The following is a 16100-nucleotide window of genomic DNA, read 5'->3' as shown; positions in this document are numbered from 1 at the left end:
TGGGTTGTCGGTGCTGAATCCCCAAATCCCATATCTTACCCCAAACTGTCCTCTTATGCTATACAATATGCACATCTGATAAGCAGACAAGATTGAAAAGTCCCTTTCTAATAAATCTTTCATGAGCTCCTCCAGCTCTTTGCAGGTCATTCTTCAGGGCCTATGGGCAAATGCCTGTGGCCAGCAGACCTATCTTATTTATGATGAGGCTTTTGCAAGATCTACCACTGCAATTTGCTCAGTCCCCATTTCCAAGCAACTTCTCCTTCCTGCCATTTCTGAGACACCAGGTTCAATAACAGTTCTTGACTGATGTTTATCTAAATCTCTGCAATCTACAACCAAAGTTGACCTTTCTTCCTTATAAGAATGAAGTAGAATGAATGAGGGTAAGGGGGCAGGGCGAGAGTAAAAAACAAACAAATAAACATCAAATACCACCAACCTTTGATGAGTTTATTTCACTTGAACAGTCTGTCAATTCCCACACTGATCAAGAACAAAGGAAAGGGGATTCTGACAGTGACCCTATATGGATCACTAAGACCAACACTGTGCACTGGAAGGGATAAGAAACAACAAAGCGCCGGGCGCGGTGGCTCAAGCCTGTAATCCCAGCACTTTGGGAGGCCGAGACGGGCGGATCACGAGGTCAGGAGATCGAGACCATCCTGACTAACATGGTGAAACCCCGTCTCTACTAAAAAATACAAAAAACTAGCCGGGCGACGTGGCCCACCACGTAGTCCCAGCTACTTGGGAGGCTGAGGCAGGAGAATGGGGTAAACCCAGGAGGCGGGGCTTGCAGTGAGCTGAGATCTGGCCACTGCACTCCAGCCTGGGCAGCAGAGCGAGACTCTGTCTCAAAAAAAAAAAAAAAAAAAAAAAAAAGAAACAACAAAGCTTGACATCACTTACTGGACTTGGGAGCAATTTGGAAGCAAAATCATTGGCTCTTCCCATTTCCACAGAACTTGACATTTTACCAAAGGCTTCATTCATGTCAATTTCAACCTAATTCCTAATCCAGTGGTCTCTCTCATCTCCATTCAGTCTCTCAAAACAAGCCCCATTCCCTTCCTAGGAATAAACTGTATTTTGACTTTTGTATGAACTCCGTGTACTTCTTTCTTGATCTTTTCATGTCTCCTTCAGTCCTTCCATCTTGCACACATTTCCCACTTCCCCACCTTCTGCTGTCTCTGTACCTCTTTAAATCTGTTCACTGCTCTCCATCTCTTCTTTATTCTTTCTTTGCTTGCTGTTCCCTCCTGCTGTGACACAGACTGTTCTTTAGTGTCTCCTCTGTTTTGCCTCCCTCTCCCTGCCTCTGCTCTGTCTGAGTCTCCTTGTCACTCTTGCCCTGTCTTAAGCTTTTCATGTGAGTCCCTTAATGTGCACCATGCTTAATCTTTGCACACAGTGCGAACCCTCGGACTGGTCAGGAAATATCACCACATGCTCACACCCTCAGGAACAGGCTGTAGCCTATATGCAGTGACCTGAAGAGGTAGCTCCCCATGGAGTGGTCTTTGCCTAAGATCCCTCCTTAGTCATCAATTTGGTCTCCCCCTGTGACACCTGGGTCCTCACTCTACACTGAGAACAGGGATAGAACACATCGCTCTCCTTATCACATGCTGATATGGGATATAAAGTAATTGCATACATCCTTTATTGCAGAACAAGAAACCAGGGAGCACTGGTTTGGGAGTCAGAAACTAACTTTCAGGGTGAGAGGAGTTCCAATCACTGTGAATACTGAGCCAGTTATATCCTTTCCTGAACTTCCGTTTCTCCATCTGTACAAGTAAGGTCTGAAATAGTTAATCTTTAAGTTCTTGTCTAGGTCAGAGACATTACATTTTTAAGCACTTTGTAAAGCAGAAATCCGGGTTGCTCTTTCAGAGATTCAAGAGAGGAAATGAAAACACAGACCTCTCTTATATCAGCAGTTGCTAGGTGGGGTGATCTAGGCAGGGGCAGGGAGGAGAACAAAGCAGAACTGTAGCTGTCACACAGGAGACACTAGCTGGTAGAGAGTTTGATATCCTAGGCCAGCCAATTGTCAGGAAATGAGGCATATGGTGAGACGGCTGGTGGCAGTACTTGCTGGCTACTCTCTAGGGCTGGACCAGAGATTACTTAGAGGAGGGAGGAAAGGAAGTAGTAGGAGGAGAGAAATGACAACTGCATTTGATGCTGAAATACTTGCAGGCTTTCAGGAACATGAAGGACAAAGGAGCTCCATTCTCCCCACTGCCTGGAGCTCAGGAAGGGAGACTTGAAAAAGATAAATTTAGGGCTGAGCGCAGTGGCTCACGCCTGTAATCCCAGCACTTTGGGAGGCCAAGGTGGGTGGATCACGAGGTCAGGAGTTCTAGACCCATCTGACCAACACAGTGAAACCCTTTCTCTATTAAAAATACAAAAAATTAGCCAGGTGTGGTGTGTGCCTGTAATCCCAGCTACTTGGGAGGCTGAGGCAGGAGAATCGTGTGAACCTGGGAGGCGGAGGTTGCAGTGAGCCAAGATCACGCCACTGCACTCCAGCCCAGGCAACAGCGTGAGGCTCCGTTTCAAAAGGAAAGAAAAGGAAAAGATAAATTTAGACTCATCAGAAGTGGCTTGCCTTTCCACAGTGGGGAAGCAACTGACTTAGCATGGTTCCAAGAGGTTACATGGTTGGAAGATGGAAATAATTGCAAAGAAAGTTTAGCTGAAGCCAAGGATGACAGAGCTTAAATGGAATGGATTGCTCTAATATAATGGTGGTAGTCTTGGGAGTTTTCTAAATCTTGAGGCTGTCATCAAAAGAGAAAATCCTGGTCTGTTCACTCTACTCCCCTCCATGGGCAAATCAGGGCACTTAGGCTCCGGCTGTTCAGAGGCAATCCAGGGTTGAGAAGTTGGAAACAATAAGCAGAGTGTTTGAGGCAGAACAATGACTTCTAATGGGCCTAAAGTTGTGTCTGGGACTGGGACTGGACACCCCTAGGCCAGCCTTTAAGATGCTATGCTCTTTTCTTTTCTTTTCTTTTCTTTTCTTTTCTTTTCTTTTCTTTTCTTTTCTTTCCTTTTCTTTTCTTTTCTTTTGAGACAGAGTCTCGCTCTGTCATCCAGGCTGGAGTGCAGTGGCGCTATCTTGGCTCACTGCAAGTTCCGCCTCCCGGGTTCACGACATTCCCCTCCCTCAGCTTCCGGAGTAGCTGGGACTACAGGCGCCCACCAGCATGCCCGGCTAATTTTTTGTATTTTCAGTAGAGACGGGGTTTCACTGTGTAAGCCAGGATAGTCTTGATCTCCTAACCTCGTGATCCGCCCGCCTCAGCCTCCCAAAGGGCTGGGATTACAGGCATGAGCCGCCACCCCCAGCGGTGCCATGCTCTTTCTTACTGATGAGTCTTTTGGCAGTGGGAAGATAAACACCCCAGGCAGTCAGGAGATCTGAGAACATGGTCCCACAATGACTTGCTTTGTGACCAAGTCCTTTCCCCGCATGTGAAATGAAATCCCAGAATTTAGTGAAGTTTGTTCAGGATCTAGCCTCTTACTATACATGTGGATCCTTCTTTTGGACCAAGCTATTCTTCACACAAGAGAATGGTACATTGGCTCAATTATCAAATGCCAGCTACTCTGAGAGCTGCTGTGAGAAATGAAACTCCATAAAACATGCAATGTACCTATGGAAATGGCTGGCTTCTGTTAAAAGCACCCCATTTTAAAGATGAAGCAGTAGAATTATGCTTGTCGTGAATGGGGCTGGGATTTGAAGGCAGGTTCATTTGCAAGTCTGTTTTCTTGACTCCCACTATTGCTTTTCCATATGTCTGGGCCTTTGCAGGCTCCTTCCTGGACAGGAAAATGCCCTTTAACTCTTATCTCTCCCAAGAGGCACTATTCTTTGCTATCACTTCAAACCTCAGTTCACAAGCCTTGTCCTTTGAGAAGCCCTTTATCTTTCCTTCTAATTCCTTTCAACAGGCTTCCCATGGGAACTCTTTGGAAACCACTGTCTTTCCTTGGAACACTGCTTTGCAAATTAAATTTTTCTATTTTTTAAAAACTTGTGCGTGTCATCTTGCAAGCTTTTAAATTTCTTCCTCAAAGAGAAGGAATAATTCCTTTATTTTTTTCTTTTGTATTCCAAGCAGCACTATTCTATCCATGATGTTGCTCAAGACACACTTTCATAGACCATTAAAATTATAGAAAACTAGTATCATAGAATCTCAGCATTGAACCACAGTTCATCCAGACTATCCTTAAATTTCCCTCAGAGCTTTTTCTGATTTTTGTTCTTCTTCTTCTTTTTTTTTTTTTTTCAATAGAGACAAGTGTTCACTCGGTTGCCCAGACTGGATTTCAGTGGCATAATCATAGCTCACTGTAACCTTGAGTGGCCAGGCTCAAGTGATGGTCCTGCCTCAGCCTCCTGGGTAGCTGGGGCTATAGGCATGTACCACCATGTTCAAATAACTGTATTTTATTTTATTTTATTTTATTTTGAGATGGAGTCTCGCTCTGTCGCCCAGGCTGGAGTGCAGTGGCGTGATCTCGGCTCACTGCAAACTCTGCTTCCCAGGTTTATGCTATTCTCCTGCCTCAGCCTCCCGAGTAGCTGGGACTACAGGCGCCTGCTACCACGCCTGGCTAATTTTTTTGTATTTTTAGTAGAGATGGGGTTTCACCGTGTTAGCCAGGATGGTCTCAATCTCCTGACCTCGTGATCTGCCCACCTCAGCCTTCCAAAGTGCTGAGATTACAGGCATGAGCCACCACGCCAGGCCCAGTTTTAATTTTTTTTTTTTTTTTTAGCAGAGATGGAGTCTTGCAAAGTTACTCAGGCTGGTCTCAAATTCCTGGGCTCAAGTGATCCTCCCACCTAGGCCTCCCACAGTGTTGGAATTACAGATGTGAGCCACCATGCCTGGCTCAGAGCTTTTCCAGTAAAGTAGCATTCAGCCTCTGCTTGAGTATCTGAGTCGTGGGTCCACCTGCCAACGATACCTAAAGTGTCAGAGGGGCTATTTCTATCTCAATTTCCATCTTATGCCCAATAACCAGCATGGTACATGGGAAAGAGGAGGTTCTGAAAGAGTTTATGATGATTATAAGGATGAACAGTTTAGTGAATTCACATCTCCATTCTCATTCTCTAAAATGGGAGTAAGAGGGTGTGCTGAATTGAAATACAAGAGCAAGGTTTTAGAGTCAGCTGGAGTTACATCTGATTCCTGACTCTACCTCTTACTAGATGATGAACTTGAGAAAGTCACTCAACTTCTCTGGATTAATTTCTCAATTGTAAAATGGAGGTCACAGTGCCGCCAATGATTCTAATAATGAAGCTAAAATGAAATTATCTTGGCTCTCCTCCTTCCTAGAAGGGAGTCTTTGGAAAGCTACTTTAGATTTCTGTTTCTCTTCTGTATAAAAAAGATGATAATAATCCCTGCCTCACAGGATCATTGTGAGGATTACATAACTTAATAGTTAAAAAGTACTTAGAAAACCCTTTCGCGTATGCTGAATCAATGTTAGTGGACATTATTATTGTTAGCAGTAGTAGTTAGTAGTAAAGAGCTTAACACAGAATAATTATTAATAAATGGTAACCATTATTACCACTCATAATACAATTATCACTACTATTAGTAAGATGATGGAATGGAAACAATGATGACTATCATGGTGACTTACTACTAGTTCTGACTTGTATTGATATGACCTCAAATGATTAGGAGAACCTTGCTTTGTGATAATATCTTATTCTTTTTTTTATGCAAACATGGCTAAAAGTATGTGTGTGTGCATGTGTGTGTGTGTGTGTGTGTGCATTTAGATAATCCTTTTCTATACATGCAACAAATCTCACTCTACTACCTTATGGTTCTTCAAGCTTTGAGGCATGAATAAGTCACCACTTAAGGTTTATCTTCTTTAGGCAGAACAGTTCCAGTTTCTTCAACTGTCTAAGGAAACCCTTTACCAATATCTTGCATGTTTAATCTGCACATAATCTGGCCAACCTAGCCATCACTCACTTATTGAGTAAAAAAAGCAATTTCTAAACAGCTTTACTGGGATTTGGGATGTGTGTGTGTGTGTGTGTGTGTGTGTGTGTGTGTGTGTAGGCAGATAGGAAAAAACAGAGCAAGAAAGAGAGAAGTAGAAATTTTAAGAGCATTCAGGAAAATGTTAATTCTAGGTATATCTGGGTGATGGGATTTTTATTTCCTACTTCATTAAATGTCTTTATTTTTGAACTACCTGAACAGCATACATAAAATACTTATTTTTCAGTAGACTGAAAGATTAATTAATATTTTTCAAAACGCCATTAACTGTACTTATAGGATAATTAAAGATAGAATTTAAAATATGTGGATAGAGCTAGGAAAATGGCAAGGTGGGACAAATATATGCAAGGACCATGAAAAAGAAACCCTGTGGAATAAATTTTGCTGACTTTCAACACTCCTTAAGAGGGTACCTGTGAGCTCAAAGTGATGTTGGCCTGAATAACAGTCTCTACCCCGTTGTGCCCATGGCTTCCTCCCTATGCCCAGGTTGTTTGTCAGTGACTCAGACCAGCAATGTGCAAGTATCTACTGCATACCTAAAGGTCATCTGGAAGACTTGGCCTTGGTTCACATGCTGGGTCCGGTTGTTGTAACCATGTAGCATCTCTCCAAAGAGGGTATCATTGAATTTGGAGTCAGGTTTGAGGCACTTGGGGCCCTCGCAGACATCTGAGAGCATTAAGCAGGATTTTCCATCAGGAGCCAGTTTGTACTCCTCCACGCAACTGTATGATAAAACAGAGCTGAGAATTAGCTTCACACCCTGAATGCCCCCATTGGGGGTGACCTAAAACCAAGGCCTCCTTTCCCTGCAAAACAGGTCAGAGTTTAGGAAGGAGACAGCTATTCTGCCTGGAATCTATCTAGGGCACAGATGTCTAGAGAGAAGCACATTAATACTGCAAATTGGTAAATTCAAGGAAAGTCATTTGTGACATTTTAGAGGAATCAAGGGGACACCAGCATGCACATCCACACACAAAGCAAATTTAAAAACTGTTTCCCATGAACACACAGACTTTAAAAAGCATGACAGACCAATTCACAGGGAATTATCAACCAGTGTCTCAAACAAGAATCTATTCCCAGTGCATCTGTCAACCAAGATAGAAGACTGTAGCAAATACAAGGTTTCTATCATCCTGGTAGCTCAGAGGTGAAACTTTCCAGGACCATGGACAGCACAAGGCTTCTGTTCACTCAGGGATTTTAGCAGCCTCCGTTGGTCTAACCACCCATTTCTGACAGCCAGAAAAGCCCTTGACCAGCCTTTGAGACAGCGATGGTCTCATCTATGGGCAAAACAGGCATCTGAATATTTGCAATTTGAAAAGATTTGCAGTGACAAAGAAATCTCAGAGAGGCGTGGGCTGGAGGGGATGGGGGTGGTAGGGGCAAGAAATCAAAGATCTCAGCCCCTAAAAAATCATTCCAGAAACTGGAATTCTGTGAGTGTCTACCTTTTCAAAGTTCAGTGCTACACACTAGGGGTATGGTGCACATAAATAAGTAAAGAGAGACAAGAAAATGGTTTGTGAGATTGGACAGACCTGTACAAATTCCATTTTTCTCCTTGTGACCTATATGAACATGAGTGAGTCATTTAATGTCTATGATCTCCAGTTTCCTCATGTGTAAAATACAGTAGACACTCCTACCTTCCTTAATTCAGTAGGAAGCTATAAGGTCACATGATACCTAGGCCACAAAAAAACCCCAGGAACTGCAATGTACTTAACACAATAATCATAATAGTGGTAGTAATGATGGTATTTCTATTTGTTGAGCATGCACTATTCACTGAACACTTTCTGTATTTATTATATAACCATGAAGAAAGAGTAATATCATCATTTCTGCTTTACACATAAGCAAAATAAGGAGCCAAGAAATAAAGCATGTCATACTATAAGTAGCAAAGTTGATATTCAAATTCAGTTCTGTTAGAAAAAGGGACAGTTGTCTATTTTGTCTCCAAAATAGACACCTTCTATGTGCACAAAATGACCCTGGTTGGGTTATACCAGTTTGAGAAAGTATACAGCAGGCAATCGCTTATTTGCCTTTCTTTCAAAGGGTGTAGCAAAGATTCATTGACTTTAACTGCAAAGGGACTCAGGAACTCAGATGGGAGAAGGAAGAGGCTCTGTATGGTGGTTTGGAAAGAAAGTGTACACAGGTTGTGGGAAGCAGTTGCTGATGCTACAGATATAGAGCTGAACTGGAGGCAGAAAGAAGAAAAGCATAGCTGAAAACTTGACCCAAGATTACTCTAGTGAAAAGCCAGAAGTCTCATGCATGAAGCAAACCGTCACTGTTTCTCTGCTTTCCCCAATCCCCGGTGTACTGCACTGATGCACTGATTGTCTTTCTAACGTTCACATGTTCCTTTCCATAGTGCAGTGGGGAAATCTCTTGGAAAAGGGCCCTGTCTCAGAGCCTTGGTAAAGTATATCTCCTTCTTTTTGCATCTGCTAAACATTACTAAGTCCCTTTTAATACAGTTGCAGTGCAAATGAAATGAGTGTATACGGAAGTGAATCGTACATGGTGAGTGCTAGATAAGTCTAGTTCCATCCATTTATTCAGAAAATACTGGAGAAATGGTTTACTGGGTACACTGGCCAGAGTTCTGTCTCTCTCTCTCTCTCTCTCTCTTTCTCTCCCCATCCACACACACCCACATGCCTGTGTGACTGTGAATAAATATATTATTGTTGAAGTTGAGTAAACATTATCAAAGTCTGGCTGGGCGCAGTGGCTCACACCTGTAATCCCAACACTTTAGGAGGGTGAGGCGGGTGGATCATGAGGTCAGGCATTCGAGACCAGCCTGGCCAACACAGTGAAACCCTGTCTCTACTAAAAATAAAAAATAATAAAAATTAGCCAGGCGTGGTGGCAGGAGCTTGTAATCCCAGCTACTCAGGAGGCAGAGGCAGGAGAATCACTTGAACCTGCGAAGTGGAGGTTGTAGTGAGCCAGGATCATGCCACTGCACTCCAGCCCAGGCAACAGTGTGAGACTCCATCTCAAAAACAAAACAAAACAAAACAAACCATTATCAAAGTCCATAGAGTAAAATATGGAACTTCTTCATTTCCCACTCCTCACTTGCTGTCCCAGAAGTCACCATTGTTAATTGTTATGTGCTCTTCCAGGAGTTTTTCGATCATTTAAATACATATTGTGTGTGTATGTTTGTGTGTGTGTGTGTGTGTGTGTGTGTCTGTGTGTGTATACATACACTTTTTTTGAATTTGTAGACTAAATTGGGGGGATTTATATACACACACATATGCACAAACACATTTCATAATAAACTCATAAACAGAATTACACTATATATTGTTGTGAGACATGCATTTGCACCTGATGCTATTTCTTGGAGATCTTTTCAAAACACTATACATACAGATCTATCTTTTTTAATGGTTATTTGGCATTGCACAGTATAAATGTACCATAATGCTTTTAACTAATTTTTATTGATGGGCACTTTGGCTGTTTACAGCTGTTTGTTATTACAAACAGTGCCATAATGAAGACCTTTGCACATATATCATTGTGCCCAACTATGTGTTTCTATTAAAGAGATACTCAGAAAGGAAATTGCTTGGTCAATGTTTTATGAATTTTAAAATTTTGATAGATCTACTAAATAGTCACCGGTAGAGTCTCTACCATTTACAATCCTATAATTGATGAATGGGAGATCCCATTTTTCTACATCTTTCATGTTCATTACTGCCAATCTAGGATAGGAAAAATAACTCATTTTTGTTTGGATTTGCATTTACCTTGTTACTGATTAAGTTCAGCACCTTTTCACATTATGGTCACTTGCATTTCTCCTTCTATAGATTATCCATTAATGTGCATTGACTATTTTTCTATTGTGATATTTGCCCTTTTCTTTGTATTGGTTTATATATGCTCTAAATATTTTCTGGGTAGTTATCCTTCACCTTCCATATATATTAACATTTTTTTCCAGTCTGTGCTTGTATTTTAATCTTGCTTTTGATATCTTATTACCTCTCTCTCTTGGTCTTTGTGTCTGAAATTTGTGCAATCTTTAGAAACCCACAAGATGATAAATATATTTCTGTATATTATTGTAGTATTGTTTAGGTTTAAAAAATCTTTGGTTATTTAATATGTATAGCATTTATTTTTGAATGTAGTGTGAGTGGTTATTTTAACTTAACTGTTTTTTAAAATGGCTGGCAATTGTCTGAAATGTGTGACCCCTTTCAACAACAAACTTGAAATGTTATTTTTTTTACACGTGTAATCCCTACATATGCCATGTATACATGGTTGGTGTTTTTCCTGTTTAATTATTTGTATATTCCTGCAGTAATTCCAAGCTATTTTAATTACTATAGCTTTATTGCCTGTTTTGCATATAGTAATAAGGTAATACACCTCCCCTTCATCAACACTAGTTTTCTATTTCCAAAGTCCTGACTGCTCTTCCATGTTTTTCCTTTCAAATGGATTTCAGAATGGGCTTGTCAAATTGTATGCAAATCCCTAGTGGAATTTTGGGTGGCAATGCTTTGAATTTGTAAACTACATTGGGGGAAGATTTCAATACTAATTTTATTTACTTTTCTTTTATTTAATAAATACATTTTGCAAGTTAACTCTGTGCTAGGCACTTCTGATAACTGTGACAAAGACATCTTGCATTAACAACACCATGTCCTCTTCCTGGACTTACATATCTAAGCCTGTCTTGCAGTTGGGCTGAAGGGGCCATGTCACTGAATTCTGAACAATGGAATCTGTGCTGACACCATACAAGTCACTACCGGACTTAGCCTTTTTGAAAACATCCTGTGATTTTCAAGCTGCCTCTTCCCTTGTTATGGCAAGCTTGGAGACCACGTGTTCCTGATGCATTCTACAGGATGGAGGAAGACTGCCACAAACACAATAGACTTTGCACAAGTAAGAAATTAACTTTTGTGCACAAACTTCTGGTTGGGGGAGGAGGCTCATTGGCTACAGGAAGAAAGCTTATCTTATCCTGACTAATACAGCATCTTTATAATTTGGAGTTCTCTAATTCAGAAACATAGTTTGTATCTCTATCAACTGTTCTTTTAAAACATTCAGTGAAGTTTTGACTATTTGCATAAAGGTTTTGCACGTGTCTTTTGGAGATTATTCATGGGCATTTATGAAAGGTACTATGCTGTAGAGGTTTATCCAAGTATGTTTTGGATCCAGACTAACAGAGTCCAAATCCTGCTTCTGCCACTTACCAGTTGTGTGACTTCAGACAAACTACTTAACCTCTCTGTACTTCCTTTGCTTATGTGTATATATACACATATATACATAACCTCTCTGTACTTCCTTTGCTTATGTGTAAACTGAGCATATATTTGCTCAGTTTGGGTATTAGGATTATGGAATAAGTTAAAAAACTATCCTTTTTTGTTTCTTTCTCTGGATCAGTTTATATAGAAAAGATGTTATCCGTTACTTGATAATTAGATAAGTCTTGCCTATAAAATCCCCTGGGCTTGATGACTTCTTTTCAGTTGTAGATATTTAGTTCTTATCATTTATTTCCTTATTATCTGCCTATTTAGATTTTCTATATCCTCATGACTCAAACTTGGTAATTTATATTTTCTAACATTATAATGCATTTTATCAAGACTTTCATATGTATTGGTGTAAAGTTCTATGCAGTGTTCTCATTAAATTTCTTTTGTCTTTTATGTTTCTATAGTTAAAGCACTAGCTCATTTGTAATATGTTTGTGTTTTCTTTGCTCTCTCCTTTGAACAGGCTTTTTGTATTTTGTATTTTATTGGTGAGCTTCCTTTTTTCTTTTCTATTTAATTTATTTCCGCTTTTATTTGTATTAATTCCTTCCTGCTGTTTTCTCTGACTTTGTTTTATACTTCTTTTTATGGCTGCTTGAGTTAAATGCCTCATTTGTTTATTTTCAATCTTTCTTGCTTCTTAATGAATGCCTTGAAGCGTCTGACTGTGGCTTTGCCCACACCCCATAAGTTTGACATGCAGCCCTCATGCTCTTGCTCATTTCTAACGAGGTGAAAATTTGAGTTTGATTTTTGCCATATCCAAGTGCCACTTAGAGAAGATATTTAAAAATATAATTCCAAAATAGATCATTTGTTTGTTCCTCTTTTTCTAATATTACTGCATTTTTAGACTGACAATGTAGTTTGTATAATTTCTATGTTGGTGAATTTATTGAGATTCTAAGGGAGTCACAAGTTGAGATTTTAGAGCTAATTAAACTTGAATTCAAATACAGGTTGTGCCATCTACCAGTTATATGACCTTGATCAAGTCTGCTAATTTCCCTAGGCTTTGGTGTCATAATCTATTAAGGAAAATGACAATCCTTATCATGGGGATTGTAAAAATTAGAGATAACTTACACAAAGGATGAAACCGTATCTCTCATATAGTATTCAAGTAATGCATCAGCTATTATGCTTATTATTGTTACTGTTGTTGTTATTCAGTCTATTAACCCATTTCCATATCCTAGGAAGTATAAATTTATTCCCATTGGTACTCATATCCTAGTTGCTGGCCTCTCTCTAGATCCAGGTTTCTTAAAGTTGACATAGTTGCTATTCTTTGATTCCTTTTTTCTTTTTCTGCTTCACAGCACATAATTGATAACTTCTTATATGGCATTCATTGGAAATAAGGTATATATATAATTTGTATATATTTATGCCTATGGAATTATATAGAAGTCAAATATATGCATTATTTGTATATGTGTGTCTGAGTGTGTGTGTGTACATCTCCAAAAGACACGTGCAAAACCTTTAGGCAAAAAGTCAAAAACTTCACTGAATGTTTTAAAAGAACAGTGGATAGAGATACAAGCTATGTTTCTGAATTAGAGAACTCCAAATTATAAAGGTTTGCTCCTTATAACCTGTAACAGGTTGAATAATGGCCTCCTCAAAATGCCCACATCCTAATCCCGAACACCTGAGGTCATCTGACATGGCAAAAGAGACTTCGAAGATGGGATTAAGTAAAGGATTTTGAGTTGGGAAGATTATCCTGGGTTACCTGGGTGGTCTCAATGTCATCACACGGTTCCTCATAAGAGGGAGATAAGTGTGTTAGTCAGAAGAGGAGATGCAACTTAGAAGCAGAGGAGAACAAGAGGGGAGCAGAGTAAGGGACCATGAGTCAATGAATGCAGATACTCCCTAGCAGTTGGAAAAGGCAAGGAAATAGACCTTCCCCTAAAGCCTCCAGAAGGAATGCAGCCCTGCCACTGTCTCAATTTTACGAATATTGACTTGAGAACTGTAAAATAAAGTGTGATATTTTAGGACGCTAAGTTTGTGGTGATTCATTACAGAAGCAATAGGAAATGCGCGACACTCATAGGGAGGTATTGTTTCCACTTTCAGATGGGAAAATTGAGGTTTCGAGAAGTTGAGTGACTTGTTTATGGAGGTATGTCCAGTCAATAGCGGTGCTGGGAATCGAACCTAGGAGCTCAAGACGTGTATGTGAATATGAGTGGGTGTGTACAACTTTAAGCATATCACAACTGTGGATTTACAGTGATTTTTCTTTTCCCTGTGGGTGGGAAAAGATTGTGGCTTGCAGGAGAGATTCAGGGGGAAAAAAAAAATCCCATCCTTGTAAAGGCAAATGATCCCCTGAGTTTTGAAACAGGAGCAGTTCTCCCCGCTCCCCCCGCCGAGCCACCTAAGGGCATAGGAAGGTTTATGCTAAGGTCTATTTAGTTATTGGTTTCTTTTTTTAATTTTATTTTTGTACTATGACACATAATTATATAGCTTCTTTAGAACATTCTGTCATCTGGGAGATTTTCCTACAGAAATTCTAAAGAGTGTAGGCTCACAGGAAACCAGCCAAGATCTACATGAAACTCTATTTATACATGTGCCAAAATGAAAAATATAAAATGAATGCAGAGATACAAACTGAGCATTTTAGCTGAAGACAATGGATGTGTTACCCTTAACACACCCATCACATTATAGAGAATAGCAAACCTAGATGGGATTTTAGAGAGTGCACCATAAAACCTTCTATGTGCTTAGCTCAGAGCATGTTTTATTTAATCCTCATAGCAACATTGTGAGATGGGTACTTTCATTCCAACATTGCCGCAGAGAATCATGAGGCCTGGGACATCTAAGTGCACTAATCAAGGTCACATGAGCATTTTGGAAAAGCCAGAACCTTGACTTGGATCTTACTCCAAATCCTGTGCTCCTTCCAGTTCATTACAAATGACCTCCTCCTATCTGTTTGTTGTTCAAACGAGAAAATTGAGACCGACAGACAAATGGTATTGTGTACAAACTCTCAAAGCAAAGTATTTCTTTTTCTCAAGTATTTTATCCTTTATTCATTAATTTATTCTTCAATGGTTTATGGAATCAACAGAATTACCAAAATGCATATCCTAGAAACTTTTTTAAAATAAGAAAGGGAATCAAATCCTTAAAAATATTAAGAATAGGCTGCCAGGCGTGGTGGCTCACGCCTGTAATCCCAGCACTTTGGGAGGTGGAGGCGGGCAGATCACGAGGTCAGGAGATCAAGACCATCCTGGCTAACACAGTGAAACCCCGTCTCTACTAAAAATACAAAAAATTAGCCAGGCGTGGTGGTGGGCACTTGTAGTCCCAGCTACTTGGGAGGCTGAGGCAGGAGAATGATGTGAACCTGGGAGGCAGAGCTTGCAGTGAGGTGGACATTTTGCCGCTGCACTCCAACCTGGGCAACAGAGCGAGACTCCGTCTCAAAAAAAAAAAAAAAGAAAAGAAAAAGAAAAAAGAAAAAAAATAAGAATAGGCCAAGCGCGATGGCTCATGCTTATAATACCAGCACTTTGGGAGGCCAAGACTGGCGGATCACCTGAGGTCAGGAGTTTGAGACCATCCTGGTCAACATGGCGAAACCCCATCTCTACTAAAAATAGAATAAATTAGCTGGATGTGGTGGTGGGCGCCTGTAAATCCAGCTGCCTGCAAGGCTGAGGCAGGAGAATTGTTTGTACCTGGGAGGAGGAGGTTGCTGTGAACTGAGATTGTGCCATTGCGCTCCAGCCTGGGTGACAGAGCGAGACTCTGTCTCAAGAAGAAAAAAAAAAAAAGAGAGAGAGGGAAAAGTAGTGAAGGGTAAGAATAGCTCAAGGAACTGCACAACAGGTAGACTTGGACCAATGTTAGGAATAAATCTAAGTATCCTATTACTAAGGCAAGAAAGAAACAGGTTCCTTCCCAGTTTTCCTAATGCTGAAACCTGTGAAAACTTCATCCTAGGATCATCAGGGCTAGAACCAGCACCTAAGGAACTCAACTGCATTAACCCTTCCAACTGATATCATGGGAATCTTTTTCACCAACACCCTCAGGATTGTCCCAACATTAACCAAAACGAAGATCAGAGGATGTGTTCTCTGAGTGGTCTTTGGTTACAGGTTTTATTCAAGGGAAAATCTAGTTTTTGAAAAAGAAAAGAAGGAAGTGAATAGAAAATAGAATTCCATGGAAAATTCTGGATTAATTTTTTTGTTGTTGTTTTTTGTTTTGAGACGGAGTCTCGCTCTGTGGCCCAGGCTGGAGTGCAGTGGCCGGATCTCAGCTCACTGCAAGCTCCGCCTCCCGGGTTTACGCCATTCTCCTGCCTCAGCCTCCCGAGTAGCTGGGACTACAGGCGCCCGACACCTCGCCCGGCTAGTTTTTTGTATTTTTTTTTTTTAGTAGAGACGGGGTTTCACCGCGTTAACCAGGATGGTCTAGATCACCTGACCTCGTGATCCGCCCGTCTCGACCTCCCAAAGTGCTGGGATTACAGGCTTGAGAAACCGCGCCCAGCCTCTGGATTAATTATATAGGCAGATTTTATATAGTCTAAGACCCCTAACAATGGTAAGAAACACTACCAGTTTGCATAACACTAAGAAAGAAACAAGGAAAAAAAAGACTGCCAAATAAACTC

The 16100-nt window shown here is 40.6% G+C and overlaps 1 protein-coding gene across 1 annotated transcript in view; it reads right to left on the bottom strand.

The window, feature by feature from the left end:
- The window catches only part of LOC104676241 (astrotactin-2), an 809378-nt gene that overhangs the window by 175828 nt on the left and 617450 nt on the right, over positions 1–16100 (bottom strand). The window contains exon 12 of the mRNA XM_030920120.1: positions 6626–6814. Coding sequence (XP_030775980.1) covers positions 6626–6814 — 189 coding nt within the window. The remainder of the gene's footprint in view (positions 1–6625; positions 6815–16100) is intronic.

The sequence above is a fragment of the Rhinopithecus roxellana genome, chromosome 16 (genome assembly GCF_007565055.1).
Source record: "Rhinopithecus roxellana isolate Shanxi Qingling chromosome 16, ASM756505v1, whole genome shotgun sequence".
Classification (NCBI taxonomy): Eukaryota; Metazoa; Chordata; class Mammalia; order Primates; family Cercopithecidae; genus Rhinopithecus; species Rhinopithecus roxellana.
This window is presented reverse-complemented; position numbering and strand designations above follow the sequence as displayed.